The sequence below is a fragment of the Engystomops pustulosus genome, chromosome 9 (assembly GCF_040894005.1).
Source record: "Engystomops pustulosus chromosome 9, aEngPut4.maternal, whole genome shotgun sequence".
NCBI classification, from domain to species: domain Eukaryota; kingdom Metazoa; phylum Chordata; class Amphibia; order Anura; family Leptodactylidae; genus Engystomops; species Engystomops pustulosus.
In genome coordinates this window covers 18,113,023-18,128,978 of record NC_092419.1, presented here as the reverse complement: position 1 = coordinate 18,128,978, position 15,956 = coordinate 18,113,023, and the positions used below count along the sequence as shown (strand labels likewise).

Below are 15,956 nucleotides of genomic sequence, written 5' to 3'. Positions count from 1 at the left end.
TAAGGTCCTGGGATCTTGGGTGATTTATGTCCAATATGACCAATTAGATGTCTACTCTCATCTTTTTCCCTGCTGTGCGTATAATAAAGAAGAGATGTGATTGGTTGCTATAGGTGGCGCCTCTCTGATGTAGAGATGATAAGTGTGCAGTCAGCGATGATGGGGGTTATTATTTGTAGGAGAAATGGGGGGGGGGCTTTACTGCACAATCTAAATACAGGATTGTATCCTTGATCGGGCATTTGCCCACAGTAAAGATGGCCGCTCGAGGATCGCCGCCCTGATTGGCTAGATCTTCCGGCTTTCTTGGTCACATGATCACTCCGCCTCGGCATGATGGCCGACGACCTGCCTGCAGAGCTGGATGTGGTGATCCTGGGAACAGGTTCGGGGCGCATAAGGATGTGGTGATGTGTTACCTGTGTGTGTGACCCGGCGGGGGGTGGGGCTATAGCGTTACCCGGCATAGGGCGGGGCGGAGGGTGACCCGGGCTGTGTTGTATAGACTGATGAATCATCCTGGTGTCGCAGCCTGGAGGGAGGGGGCACAGGAGCAGCAGATACTATATACTCACCACACAACCTCCTGTAATATAGTGGCCCCGGCCCCTCATATAGTGGCCCCCAGCAGCCGCCTACTAGATCTATACTGAGAACTGGCTGTGGTTCCTTTATATTCGGGCCCCCAGGAGCCCCTTACTCCCTGTATAATGATATACTGACACAGAGACCACCTTTCTATCATAGCCAGCAGTGGTCAGGGGTCAGCATGGGCGCTCTGACCCCTCTGTGACTACACCCCTCATACACAGGGAGCTGCCCTGTCCTGTGTCCTGACACCTTTCTATCATAGCCAGCAGTGGTCAGGGGTCAGCATGGGCGCTCTGACCCCTCTGTGACTACACCCCCCATACACAGCGACCTGCCATGTCCTGTGTGTCCTGACACCTTTCTATCATAGCCAGCAGTGGTCAGGGGTCAGCATGGGCGCTCTGACCCCTCTGTGACTACATCCCCCATACACAGGGAGCTGCCATGTCCTGTGTGTCCTGACACCTTTCTATCATAGCCAGCAGTGGTCAGGGGTCAGCATGGGCGCTCTGACCGCTCTGTGACTACACCCCCCATACACAGCGAGCTGCCATGTCCTGTGTGTCCTGACACCTTTCTATCATAGCCAGCAGAGGTCAGGGGTCAGCATTGGCGCTCTGACCCCTCTGTGACTACACCCCCCATACACAGCGAGCTGCCATGTCCTGTGTGTCCTGACACCCTTCTATCATAGCCAGCAGTGGTCAGGGGTCAGCATGGGCGCTCTGACCCCTCTGTGACTACACCCCCCATACACAGCGAGCTGCCATGTCCTGTGTGTCCTGACACATTTCTATCATAGCCAGCAGTGGTCAGGGGTCAGCATGGGCGCTCTGATCCCTCTGTGACTACACCCCCCATACACAGCGAGCTGCCATGTCCTGTGTGTCCTGACACCTTTCTATCATAGCCAGCAGTGGTCAGGGGTCAGCATGGGCGCTCTGACCTCTCTGTGACTATATCCCCCATACACAGCGAGCTGCCATGTCCTGTGTGTCCTGACACCTTTCTATCATAGCCAGCAGTGGTCAGGGGTCAGCATGGGCGCTCTGACCCCTCTGTGACTACATCCCCCATACACAGCGAGCTGCCATGTCCTGTGTGTCCTGACACCTTTCTATCATAGCCAGCAGTGGTCAGGGGTCAGCATGGGCGCTCTGACCTCTCTGTGACTACATCCCCCATACACAGCGAGCTGCCATGTCCTGTGTGTCCTGACACCTTTCTATCATAGCCAGCAGTGGTCAGGGGTCAGCATGGGCGCTCTGACCCCTCTGTGACTACACCACCCATACACAGCGAGCTGCCATGTCCTGTGTGTCCTGACACCTTTCTATCATAGCCAGCAGTGGTCAGGGGTCAGCATGGGCGCTCTGACCCCTCTGTGACTACATCCCCCATACACAGCGAGCTGCCATGTCCTGTGTCTCCTGACACCTTTCTATCATAGCCAGCAGTGGTCAGGGGTCAGCATGGGTGCTCTGACCCCTCTGTGACTTCACCCCCATACACAGCAAGCTGCCATGTCCTGTGTCCTGACACCTTTCTATCATAGCCAGCAGTGGTCAGGGGTCAGCATGGGTGCTCTGACCCCTCTGTGACTACACCCCCCATACACAGCGTGCTGCCATGTCCTGTGTGTCCTGACACCTTTCTATCATAGCCAGCAGTGGTCAGGGGTCAGCATGGGCGCTCTGACCCCTCTGTGACGACACCCCCCATACACAGCGAGCTGCCATGTCCTGTGTGTCCTGACACCTTTCTATCATAGCCAGCAGTGGTCAGGCGTCAGCATGGGCGCTCTGACCCCTCTGTGACTACACCCCTCATACACAGGGAGCTGCCCTGTCCTGTGTCCTGACACCTTTCTATCATAGCCAGCAGTGGTCAGGGGTCAGCATGGGCGCTCTGACCCCTCTGTGACTACACCCCCATACACAGCAAGCTGCCATGTCCTGTGTGTCCTGACACCTTTCTATCATAGCCAGCAGGGGTCAGCATGGGAGCTCTGACCCTTCTGTGACTACACCCCCCATACACAGCGAGCTGCCATGTCCTGTGTGTCCTGACACCTTTCTATCATAGCCAGCAGTGGTCAGGGGTCAGCATGGGCGCTCTGATCCCTCTGTGACTACATCCCCCATACACAGCGAGCTGCCATGTCCTGTGTGTCCTGACACCTTTCTATCATAGCCAGCAGTGGTCAGGGGTCAGCATGGGTGCTCTGACCCCTCTGTGACTTCACCCCCATACACAGCAAGCTGCCATGTCCTGTGTCCTGACACCTTTCTATCATAGCCAGCAGTGGTCAGGGGTCAGCATGGGTGCTCTGACCCCTCTGTGACTACACCCCCCATACACAGCGTGCTGCCATGTCCTGTGTGTCCTGACACCTTTCTATCATAGCCAGCAGTGGTCAGGGGTCAGCATGGGCGCTCTGACCCCTCTGTGACTACACCCCCCATACACAGCGAGCTGCCATGTCCTGTGTGTCCTGACACCTTTCTATCATAGCCAGCAGTGGTCAGGCGTCAGCATGGGCGCTCTGACCCCTCTGTGACTACACCCCTCATACACAGGGAGCTGCCCTGTCCTGTGTCCTGACACCTTTCTATCATAGCCAGCAGTGGTCAGGGGTCAGCATGGGCGCTCTGACCCCTCTGTGACTACACCCCCATACACAGCAAGCTGCCATGTCCTGTGTGTCCTGACACCTTTCTATCATAGCCAGCAGGGGTCAGCATGGGAGCTCTGACCCTTCTGTGACTACACCCCCCATACACAGCGAGCTGCCATGTCCTGTGTGTCCTGACACCTTTCTATCATAGCCAGCAGTGGTCAGGGGTCAGCATGGGCGCTCTGACCCCTCTGTGACTACACCCCCCATACACAGCGAGCTGCCATGTCCTGTGTGTCCTGACACCTTTCTATCATAGCCAGCAGTGGTCAGGGGTCAGCATGGGTGCTCTGACCGCTCTGTGACTACACCCCCCATACACAGCGAGCTGCCATGTCCTGTGTGTCCTGACACCTTTCTATCATAGCCAGCAGTGGTCAGGGGTCAGCATGGGCGCTCTGACCCCTCTGTGACTACATCCCCCATACACAGCAAGCTGCCATGTCCTGTGTCCTGACACCTTTCTATCATAGCCAGCAGTGGTCAGGGGTCAGCATGGGCGCTCTGACCCCTCTGTGACTACACCCCTCATACACAGGGAGCTGCCCTGTCCTGTGTCCTGACACCTTTCTATCATAGCCAGCAGTGGTCAGGGGTCAGCATGGGCGCTCTGACCCCTCTGTGACTACACCCCCATACACAGCAAGCTGCCATGTCCTGTGTGTCCTGACACCTTTCTATCATAGCCAGCAGGGGTCAGAATGGGAGCTCTGACCCTTCTGTGACTACACCCCCCATACACAGCGAGCTGCCATGTCCTTTGTGTCCTGACACCTTTCTATCATAGCCAGCAGTGGTCAGGGGTCAGCATGGGTGCTCTGACCGCTCTGTGACTACACCCCCCATACACAGCGAGCTGCCATGTCCTGTGTGTCCTGACACCTTTCTATCATAGCCAGCAGTGGTCAGGGGTCAGCATGGACGCTCTGATCCCTCTGTGACTACATCCCCCATACACAGGGAGCTGCCATGTCCTGTGTGTCCTGACACCTTTCTATTATAGCCAGCAGTGGTCAGGGGTCAGCATGGGGCTCTGACGCCTCTGTGACTACATCCCCCATACACAGCGAGCTGCCATGTCCTGTGTGTCCTGACACCTTTCTATCATAGCCAGCAGTGGTCAGGGGTCAGCATGGGCGCTCTGACCCCTCAGTTACTGCACCCCCCATACACAGCGAGCTGCCATGTCCTGTGTGTCCTGACACACTTCTATCATAGCCAGCAGTGGTCTGGGGTCAGCATGGGCGCTCTGACCCCTCTGTAACTACAACCCCCATACACAGCGAGCTGCCATGTCCTGTGTGTCCTGACACCTTTCTATCATAGCCAGCAGTGGTCAGGGGTCAGCATGGGCGCTCTGACCTCTCTGTGACTACATCCCCCATACACAGCGAGCTGCCATGTCCTGTGTGTCCTGACACCTTTCTATCATAGCCAGCAGTGGTCAGGGGTCAGCATGGGCGCTCTGACCCCTCTGTGACTACATCCCCCATACACAGCGAGCTGCCATGTCCTGTGTGTCCTGACACCTTTCTATCATAGCCAGCAGTGGTCAGGGGTCAGCATGGGCGCTCTGACCTCTCTGTGACTACATCCCCCATACACAGCGAGCTGCCATGTCCTGTGTGTCCTGACACCTTTCTATCATAGCCAGCAGTGGTCAGGGGTCAGCATGGGCGCTCTGACCCCTCTGTGACTACACCACCCATACACAGGGAGCTGCCATGTCCTGTGTGTCCTGACACCTTTCTATCATAGCCAGCAGTGGTCAGGGGTCAGCATGGGCGCTCTGACCCCTCTGTGACTACACCCCCATACACAGCAAGCTGCCATGTCCTGTGTCCTGACACCTTTCTATCATAGCCAGCAGTGGTCAGGGGTCAGCATGGGCGCTCTGACCCCTCTGTGACTACACCCTTCATACACAGCGAGCTGCCATGTCCTGTGTGTCCTGACACCTTTCTATCATAGCCAGCAGTGGTCAGGGGTCAGCATGGGCGCTCTGACCCCTCTGTGACTACATCCCCCATACACAGAGAGCTGCCATGTCCTGTGTGTCCTGACACCCTTCTATCATAGCCAGCAGTGGTCAGGGGTCAGCATGGGTGCTCTGACCCCTCTGTGACTACACCCCCCATACACAGCGTGCTGCCATGTCCTGTGTGTCCTGACACCTTTCTATCATAGCCAGCAGTGGTCAGGGCTCAGCATGGGCGCTCTGACCCCTCTGTGACTACATCCCCCATACACAGCGAGCTGCCATGTCCTGTGTGTCCTGACACCTTTCTATCATAGCCAGCAGTGGTCAGGGGTCAGCATGGGCTCTTTTGTAGAGCTCTCGCTCTGATATACTGTTTTGTGATATAAATCTTTCTGTCTCTCCTGATACCAGCGATTACTTTGGGTAATAGCGATGGGGTGTCTCTTGATTCTACAGCTTTTTTGCAAAGTGTGTAACAATTCCATCTGGTGGACAATCCGGCGTCCTGCCCATCAATAAGTGGTAATGGGACATTTGGGAGCCCTGGGGCCGTGCTCCTCGTAGTGTAAGATGTATTCCTCCTCCTCCTGCAGCATGGCCGCCCGCTCCCCTCACACTCACCGCCACAGACTAATCTTCATTTCTGCCTCTGATTTCTCATTGATTTCTCTCCTGGAATGATAATATAGATGCGCTGGACGCAGAGAAGTTCCGGGGCTGGGAACTTTACAAAAGTTTTTTATATCATGTTTCAGGGGACGGCGGTCATCAGGACGCGGAGTAATGTCCTGCTGCCCCAAGGTCTCAACACACAACGGGTCATCTCTTCTCTTACCATACAATCACCTCTCACACATCATATTACAACCAGATACCATGAGATGGATCACAACGCAGCCATAGGGTGCGCGCAACATGTGAATACACCCTTACATTGGTCCTTATTTGTCAGATTATACAAACTATGGAGAGGGAAAGCAACAGCACAGAGAGGACAGAGACTGGAGAAGGGAAAAGTTTCTAGAACATGAAGGTTGCAAATCACAGAAACACTAACAATACTATAGTCCTGAGTGCGGGGTCCCCCATGTAATACTATAGTCCTGAGTGCGGGGTCCCCCCATGTAATACTATAGTCCTGAGTGCGGGGTCCCCCCATGTAATACTATAGTCCTGAGTGCGGGGTCCCCCATGTAATACTATAGTCCTGAGTGTCCCTGTAAAGCAGGGTGCAGGTCCCCCCTATGTAATACTATAGTCCTGAGTGTCCTGGTACAGCAGGGTGCGGGGTCCCCCCATGTAATACTATAGTCCTGAGTGTCTCGGTACAGCAGGGTGCGGGGTCCCCCCATGTAATACTATAGTCCTGAGTGTCTCGGTACAGCAGGGTGCGGGGTATCCCATGTATACCCTATTGTACAATCCTCTGATGGTGTCTCTATCTCCGCAGGTCTCCAGGAGTCCATTATCGCCTCCGCCTGCTCCCGGATTGGTCAGCGCGTCCTCCATCTTGACCAGTAAGTTGTTCTTCTGTCTGTTTGTAGTCAGATTTTACTTGGAAGCGATCGCACTGATCTTGAAGCCCTTTGTATGGTCACACAGTACTTTTTAAGAAGAATTATGGCGGCTCAGTGATTGGGCTTGTGATTTCCCGTTATAACCTGGAAGAGATTGTCATCTCTTATATCATTCATGACGTTCATGACGCCAGATAGCGATACCAGACGTGTCCGCTATCATTATAATGCACTGAGTGGCGGCTCAGGTGATGGATGTGCCCTGGTGCCCTCTCGCCATCCGCCGCGCCTCGTCTTATCCAGGAGAAGCTTTGATTGGCCGTTTGTCATTAATTCCTGCAGATGGATAAGAAGCCGCAGAATCCTTTGCCAAAACATAATTAAAGGTGTCCGGACTGTGCGTGCCAGCTGTCCATCATCTCCAGCGCCAACGCTAATAGTAATGGGGGTGGAGGGGGGCATGTGGTTATATGTATTGTCTCCTCCGATGCATCTGTGCATCACATGACTGCGGGTACATGGCCGCTGCTGCCCCCTCCTCTGTGTGTGCACAGGTACAAACCATCCAGAGAGTAATATCACGAGACCGCTGGGAAATGAGGCGCCAACACCAGACTCTCTTCTCTACTCCTCTGTCTCTTTATATCTTCTACGCTCTCAATTTGTTTCTGCTTTTTTTCTGTCTCTTTTCTCTTTTGCATTTTCATCCTCTCTTTTCTCTTTCCCCTTCTCTTCTGTCTATTCCCCTCCTCTTCTGTCTCTTCCCCTCCTCTTCTGTCTCTTCCCCTCCTCTTCTGTCTCTTCCCCTCCTCTTCTGTCTCTTCCCCTCCTCTTCTGTCTCTTCCCATCCTCTTCTGTCTCTTCCCATCTTCTTCTGTCTCTTCCCATCTTCTTCTGTCTCTTCCCATCTTCTTCTGTCTCTTCCCATCTTCTTCTGTCTCTTCCCATCTTCTTCTGTCTCTTCACATCTTCTTCTGTCTCTTCCCATCTTCTTCTGTCTCTTCCCATCTTCTTCTGTCTCTTCCCCTCCTCTTCTGTCTCTTCCCATCTTCTTCTGTCTCTTCCCATCTTCTTCTGTCTCTTCCCCTCCTCTTCTGTCTCTTCCCCTCCTCTTCTGTCTCTTCCCCTCCTCTTCTGTCTCTTCCCCTCCTCTTCTGTCTCTTCCCCTCCTCTTCTGTCTCTTCCCCTCCTCTTCTGTCTCTTCCCCTCCTCTTCTGTCTCTTCCCCTCCTCTTCTGTCTCTTCCCCTCCTCTTCTGTCTCTTCCCCTCCTTTTCTTTCTCTTCCCCTCCTTTTCTTTCTCTTCCCCTCCTCTTCTTTCTCTTCCCCTCCTCTTCTGTCTCTTCCCCTCCTCTTCTGTCTCTTCCCCTCCTCTTCTGTCTCTTCCCCTCCTCTTCTGTCTCTTCCCCTCCTCTTCTGTCTCTTCCCCTCCTCTTCTGTCTCTTCCCCTCCTCTTCTGTCTCTTCCCCTCCTCTTCTGTCTCTTCCCCTCCTCTTCTGTCTCTTCCCCTCCTCTTCTGTCTCTTCCCCTCCTCTTCTGTCTCTTCCCCTCCTCTTCTGTCTCTTCCCCTCCTCTTCTGTCTCTTCCCCTCCTCTTCTGTCTCTTCCCCTCCTCTTCTGTCTCTTCCCCTCCTCTTCTGTCTCTTCCCCTCCTCTTCTGTCTCTTCCCCTCCTCTTCTGTCTCTTCCCCTCCTCTTCTGTCTCTTCCCCTCCTCTTTTGTCTCTTCCCCTCCTCTTCTGTCTCTTCCCCGCCTCTTCTGTCTCTTCCCCGCCTCTTCTGTCTCTTCCCCGCCTCTTCTGTCTCTTCCCCGCCTCTTTTGTCTCTTTTCTTCTTCCTCTTTTGTCTCTTTTCTTCTTCCTCTTTTGTCTCTTTTCTTCTTCCGCTTCTATCTTTTTTTTTTCTTCTCTCTCCTCATCTATCTATTTATCCTCGTCTCTCTCCCCTCCTCTATCTCACTGTCTGTCTCTTTCTCTTCTTCTCTGTCCAGTCTCATTTCTCTGTCTCTCTGACTCTTTTTTTTTTTTTTTTTATCTTTCAGGAGAAACTACTATGGCGGTAACTGGGCCAGTTTTACATTTTCGGGGCTGCAGTCGTGGATTGCGGACTGTCAGGTGCGTGTGGCCCCCTTTATGTATGATACACATCATCTCCCCTCATATAGATGTTCTGGGGGCTCTTTGTGCAGCCTACACAAGTGTCCCAGTGACTTTTATGGGGACACCTCTCCCCTCCCCCATGTTCCTATGTTCCTCATGAGCCGTGACACAGTAACAAGTGATCTGGTTATTACCATGGGATCCATTCATTGACACAAAGCAGTTTACCCCTGAATGTGGCTGATACAAAATGAACAATATATAATGAATCATTTTCTTTCAGAGAGAAGACGTCTCCTCAGAAGATGTTGTGATAAATCAGGAAAACATCCTGGATAATGAGGATCTATTCCTCCTGAACCAACGGGATAACAGCATCACCAACATCGAGGTGTTCACCTACTGCAGGTGAGAAATACACTGATAATAGATAGAAGAGCCCAGCAACCAACACATACATAATGCACTGGAAACCGTCAGCAAGAGCCGTCATTAGAACCCGGTGCACTGACCCTGCCAGCAGTGAAAACCACCAGAGCTCTAAGCCTACACAAGCAGGGCCTGATTGGAGAAATCAGCTCTGAAGACAGCAAAATACTGAGTGCAACTCTGGAGTATGATACAGGATGTAACTCAGGATCAGTACAGGATAAGTAATGTCATGTATGTACACAGTGACTGCACCAGCAGCAGAATAGTGAGTGCAGCTCTGGTGTATAATACAGGATGTAACTCAGGATCAGTACAGGATAAGTAATGTCATGTATGTACACAGTGACTGCACCAGCAGCAGAATAGTGAGTGCAGCTCTGGTGTATAATACAGGATGTAACTCAGGATCAGTACAGGATAAGTAATGTTATGTAAGTACACAGTGACTGCACCAGCAGCAGAATAGTGAGTGCAGCTCTGGGGTATAATACAGGATGTAACTCAGGATCAGTACAGGATAAGTAATGTCATGTATGTACACAGTGACTGCACCAGCAGAATAGTGAGTGCAGCTCTGGAGTATAATACAGGATGTAACTCAGGATCAGTACAGGATAAGTAATGTCATGTATGTACACAGTGACTGCACCAGCAGCAGAATAGTGAGTGCAGATCTGGGGTGTAATACAGGATGTAACTCAGGATCAGTACAGGATAATTAATGTCATGTATGTACACAGTGACTGCACCAGCAGCAGAATAGTGAGTGCAGCTCTGGGGTATAATACAGGATGTAACTCAGGATCAGTACAGGATAAGTAATGTCATGTATGTACACAGTGACTGCACCAGCAGCAGAATAGTGAGTGCAGCTCTGGGGTATAATACTGGATGTAACTCAGGATCAGTACAGGATAAGTAATGTCATGTATGTACACAGTGACTGCACCAGCAGCAGAATAGTGAGTGCAGCTCTGGGGTATAACACAGGATGTAACTCAGGATCAGTACAGGATAAGTAATGTCATGTATGTACACAGTGACTGCACCAGCAGCAGAATAGTGAGTGCAGCTCTGGGGTATAATACAGGATGTAACTCAGGATCAGTACAGGATGAGTAAAGGATACATAGATAATTCCTATATACACCCTGTAGCCTGATGATTGGAGGTGTAGTCCTCTCTTTGGGTAGTAGTAGGTGGCGGTGCGGCTCTCTAGTAGCTTTATATAACACATCGTCTTCCTCTCTCCTCTGGTGACCGCGTCCTGTAAACCTGTGATTACCCGCTGTGTATATTTATTAGTGCAGTGAAATAGAGGGGGATACGGTTACGGCCGTTGTTTACACGCTGTAATATTCTCTCGGAGTTCGGTGCCTGTGGAGTCCTTGAGGAGATTTGCTCATAAATATTACGGCCGCTGCACATAAAGCAGGTGGCGCAGGTAGCGGCGGGGAGCGCTGCGGACCTCCCGGAACAAATGCTGAATTTGTTATTTTATGTAAACTATCAATCTCGTGCGCGGTGTGATGTGTCACTAGAGAGAGCAGCGAGGAGGAGGAAGAGCGACCACTGGGGGGGGCTGTAAGGGGCGACGCTGTCTGGGACATCCTATGGGGGCTGTATCACGGGCAGAACGACTATGAAGTCAATATATCACGAGTATCTAAAGATGGATACAGTCAGCCTCCCGTACACCACTGATCACCACAGTGTAACCCCTTAGATGCTGCGGCTAGTGGCGACCCTGTGACTTCCATGCTGTTTCGTTACAGCTTTTTCATAAAATGAAAATAACACAAGTCCAGCATCCTTCTCGTCAAATTAGGATTTGGATTTGCTGAAACTTAAAATTTAAAAAAAAAAAAAAAAAAGGAAGAAATTCTAAAAGTTTTAATAGTACAAAAAATTTACGTTATTCAGCAATGAACTAGAAAGTTACAGAAAATAATCTCCTAGTAGATTAAAGGGCATCTACCACCAGGATGAAGGGCTGTATGCAAATGAGCCTGAGGGGCTCCAGGCTCCATTAACACCTATGGAGCCTGGAGCCCCTCAGGCTCATTTGCATACAGCCCTTCATCCTGGTGGTAGATGTCCTCTAAATTTTGTTTTGCTGAAAACTTTTTTGTTTATAAAAGCTGTAAGTGCAAGTTCTGGACATAATCATATTCAACTATGGAATAAGGGGAAATATCACACAGTCACAGCATGATAGACAGAGGGGGCAAGTCCCAGGACCAGCGGTCTCCATACCCCCCTGCTGCAGCCCAGTAGTCTTTCTTCACTGTCTGCGTCATCTCCCACCAGCCGCACTGCCATGCATGGTGTAATGGTTGTACCCCATTTACTTGAATGCGGCACATCACTGCCCTGCCACAAAGAAGCGACCACATCTCACAGCCAGTGGTGGAGGTTGTCAGACCCCAACTCATCACATATTGTCCAAGCGCTGCTTTGTCACTGCTCAACTATTAGGGGCCGCATCAGGAACTAATTCCCTAGATGCACCAACAACCACAGTACAGCACAAAATGCCACCCGAGCAACCAAATACCGCACTCAGAGCAGACAATAATAGTGGAGACCCCAGAGAAGACAAACAAAAATCCTATCTTTTCCTGGCTCCTTTTTTGCTCTGTGCACTGCACTGCAGCATCTCCTCCCTGCACAGCACACTGCAGCATCTCCTCTCCTCCCTGCACAGCACACTGCACCTTCTCCTCTCCTCCCTGCACCACACACTTCAGCTTCTTCTCTCCTCCCTGCACCGCACACTGCAGCTTCTCCTCTCCTCCCTGCACCGCACACTGCAGCTTCTCCTCTCCTCCCTGCACCGCACACTGCAGCTTCTCCTCTCCTCCCTGCACCGCACACTGCAGCTTCTCCTCTCCTCCCTGCACCGCACACTGCAGCTTCTCCTCTCCTCCCTGCTCGCACACTGCAGCTTCTCCTCTCATCCCTGCACCGCACACTGCAGCTTCTCCTCTCCTCTCTGCACCGCACACTGCAGCTTCTCCTCTCCTCTCTGCACCGCACACTGCAGCTTCTCCTCTCCTCCCTCCACCGCACACTGCAGCTTCTCCTCTCCTCTCTGCACCGCACACTGCAGCTTCTCCTCTCCTCCCTGCACTGCACACTGCAGCTTCTACTCTCCTCCCTGCACTGCACACTGCAGCTTCTCCTCTCCTCCCTCCACCGCACACTGCTGCTTCTCCTCTCCTCTCTGCACCGCACACTGCAGCTTCTCCTCTCCTCCCTGCACTGCACACTGCAGCTTCTACTCTCCTCCCTGCACTGCACACTGCAGCGTCTACTCTCCTCCCTGCATCACACACTGCAGATTCTCCTCTCCTCTCTGCACCGCACACTGCAGCTTCTCCTCTCCTCTCTGCACCGCACACTGCAGCTTCTCCTCTCCTCTCTGCACCGCACACTGCAGCTTCTCCTCTCCTCCCTGCACCTCACACTGCATGTGCCGCTTTGCTCTGTGCCCTCTGCTGGTTGTATGCAGCAGCATCAGGACCCGGGAGCAGTACAGTACAGCTGACAAATACTTACCATTCCTGGGTACTCTCCTGCTCCTGGGGCCACTCTGCTCTGGGTCCTGGACCTGCGTATACAGCCAGTGTCAGGAGACAGAGGGGACCCGAGAGGAGTGAGGACACAGAGAGGAGCAGTAGGCGAGGATCTGGGAGCAGTGAAGACCTGGGAGCAGTGATGAGGCACAGTGGAGCTTCAGGAGAGGACCTGGGAGCAGTGAGGACACAGAGCGGCAGGAGAGGACCTGGGAGCAGTAATTACTTCTTGGCTGCACTTGCCACTATCTGCCCTTGTGCACTAATGAGACCTAATGTCAGCCAGGGGACACTCGAGGCTGCGTGTGGTCTGTCGGAGCGGGTTGTGCACCCTATTCTAGGCTTTTGGTAGAGATGAATGTGCTGCACTTTATGTACATGCACACATGCATTCACAAGTAGTGAGTATCCTCTTCTGTATATCAGTGGAATTGGGCATTGGGAAGACATAACCACATGTATCTCAGCAGTAATAGAGGGTCCAGGAATACAGGGTGGTGGAGGTGAAGTTGGTGAAATTGAGGAGTCGGAAGTTTAGCTCACCCATCGCCCTACCCCCACTGATCACATAGCCGTCTAACTGATTATTAGTTTTTCATAGAAGACAAACTCTAGAAGTGATTAATCTGCCCCCTATGTCTTTATATTCTGGATTATGGGTCGTCCATGGATAATCTGCTGTTTCCTTATCTCATTCCTTCTTCTTCTTCTTTCTGTGTCTTGTGTCAGATCATAATAAAGACAATCTCTAACCGGTCAGACCCCCTCCCCCCCCCCCTCCACTGACTCTTCTTTATAAGGTCAAGTTTTTTCTTTCCTGCCGCACATCACCAGTTATTACACACGAAAAGTGATTGTCCATCGATGCAGAAAGGGAAGCTCCAGCAGTGTCCTGAGCCTGTGCAGGGAGCGTGACACAGCAAGATACAGACCTCATCTGCATGTACTCCCATCATCCCCATCCCTGTCATCACCTCCATGAACATACAGGAGTCTTCTGCTTGTTTATTTCCAGAATTTATCAGCTGACTGGGCGCAACCCTCACCCCCAGGAGCCCGACCCTGCCCTCACCTGATGTGTTATATGTAACCTGACAACAGATAGGTTGTGGCGTCACCTCATATATACAAACAACCTTTCACCCCATTATACATTATAGTATATATTCCACAAGTATGAGTGCAGCTCTGGAGTATAATACAGGATGTAACTCAGGATCAGTACAGGATAAGTAATGTCATGTATGTACACAGTGACTGCACCAGCAGCAGAATAGTGAGTGCAGCTCTGGGGTATAATACAGGATGTAACTCAGGATCAGTACAGGATAAGTAATGTCATGTATGTACACAGTGACTGCACCAGCAGCAGAATAGTGAGTGCAGCTCTGGAGTATAATACTGGATGTAACTCAGGATCAGTGCAGGATAAGTAATGTCATGTATGTACACAGTGACTGCACCAGCAGAATAGTGAGTGCAGCTCTGAGGTATAATATAGGATGTAACTCAGGATCAGTACAGGATAAGTAATGTCATGTATGTACACAGTGACTGCACCAGCAGCAGAATAGTCAGTGCAGCTCTGGGGTATAATACAGAATGTAACTCAGGATCAGTACAGGATAAGTAATGTCATGTATGTACACAGTGACTGCACCAGCAGCAGAATAGTGAGTGCAGCTCTGGAGTATAATACAGGATGTAACTCAGGATCAGTACAGGATAAGTAATGTCATGTATGTACACAGTGACTGCACCAGCAGCAGAATAGTGAGTGCAGCTCTGGAGTATAATACAGGATGTAACTCAGGATCAGTACAGGATAAGTAATGTCATGTATGTACACAGTGACTGCACCAGCAGAATAGTGAGTGTAAGTAATATGAGGAGATATATTGTAGTTTTAGACTGATATAATCTTTATTTCTGTTTCCTCTTAGAAATGAAGACTCGGAGAGTGCTCGGGAGGTTGGGGTGCTTGGAGTCAATCCTGACCTGTTGTCCACTGAGTCCAAGGAAGCGGAGCCCCTCACTGAAGCCCCTACGATGAATATCAGCAGTGCTGAGCAGACGGATGTTACAGCAGAGTCTGAGGAGCAGCCGCAGTCACTCGGTGCAGCCACCACTGACCCCGGAGAGACTGAGGACAGTGACCAAGTGACGGCCGATATCCTCCCTCCTGCCGCGAGTCTCACAGAGACCCAGAAATCCGTCACTTTCTCTGATATTGTGAGAGAAGGAAGGAGATTCAATATTGATCTGGTCTCAAAGGTCAGTGATGATGATATCAATCTATGCTCCATGCACACAAGTGTCTCTGCTGGCTGTGAGCTATTATACGGCCGCCATAGAAGTGCATTGTACCGAGAGAACATGGCTACCTATGGAGAGGGGAGGGGTGAGGAGCACTCACCTCTTCTCCAGACCACCGTATACTATACATTTGTGTGTATGGAACCTTACACAAATATAAATTCCCCCCATTCTCATCATTATAAATTCAAACTGGCAGTAGAGCAGCTTACTACGGGTCACGATACTCCGGAGCTACACTTTGTGTACATACATGACATTACTTATCCTGTACTGATCCTGAGTTACATCCTGTATTATACTCCAGAGCTGCACTCACTATTCTGCTGCTGGTGCAGTCACTGTGTACATACATGACATTACTTATCCTGTACTGATCCTGAGTTACATCCTGTATTATACCCCAGAGCTACACTCACTATTCTGCTGCTGGTGCAGTCACTGTGTACATACATGACATTACTTATCCTGTACTGATCCTTAGTTACATCCTCTATTATACTCCAGAGCTGCACTCACTATTCTGCTGCTGGTGCAGTCACTGTGTACATACATGACATTACTTATCCTGTACTGATCCTGAGTTACATCCTGTATCATACTCCAGAGCTGCAGTCACTATTCTGCTGGTGCAGTCACTGTGTGCATACATGACATTACTTATCCTGTACTGATCCTGAGTTACATCCTGTATCATACTCCAGAGCTGCACTCACTATTCTGCTGCTGGTGCAGTCACTGTGTACATACATGACATTACTTATCCTGTA

The 15,956-nt window shown here is 51.2% G+C and overlaps 1 protein-coding gene across 1 annotated transcript in view; it reads left to right on the top strand.

Moving 5' to 3' along the window:
• The first annotated feature begins 266 nt into the window (after nucleotides 1–266).
• CHM (CHM Rab escort protein) overlaps nucleotides 267–15,956 on the top strand; it is a 63,427-nt gene continuing 47,737 nt past the window's right edge. The window contains exons 1-5 of the mRNA XM_072122936.1: nucleotides 267–385; nucleotides 6,700–6,766; nucleotides 8,803–8,875; nucleotides 9,144–9,268; nucleotides 14,814–15,144. Coding sequence (XP_071979037.1) covers nucleotides 334–385; nucleotides 6,700–6,766; nucleotides 8,803–8,875; nucleotides 9,144–9,268; nucleotides 14,814–15,144 — 648 coding nt within the window. The 5' untranslated portion in view covers nucleotides 267–333. The remainder of the gene's footprint in view (nucleotides 386–6,699; nucleotides 6,767–8,802; nucleotides 8,876–9,143; nucleotides 9,269–14,813; nucleotides 15,145–15,956) is intronic.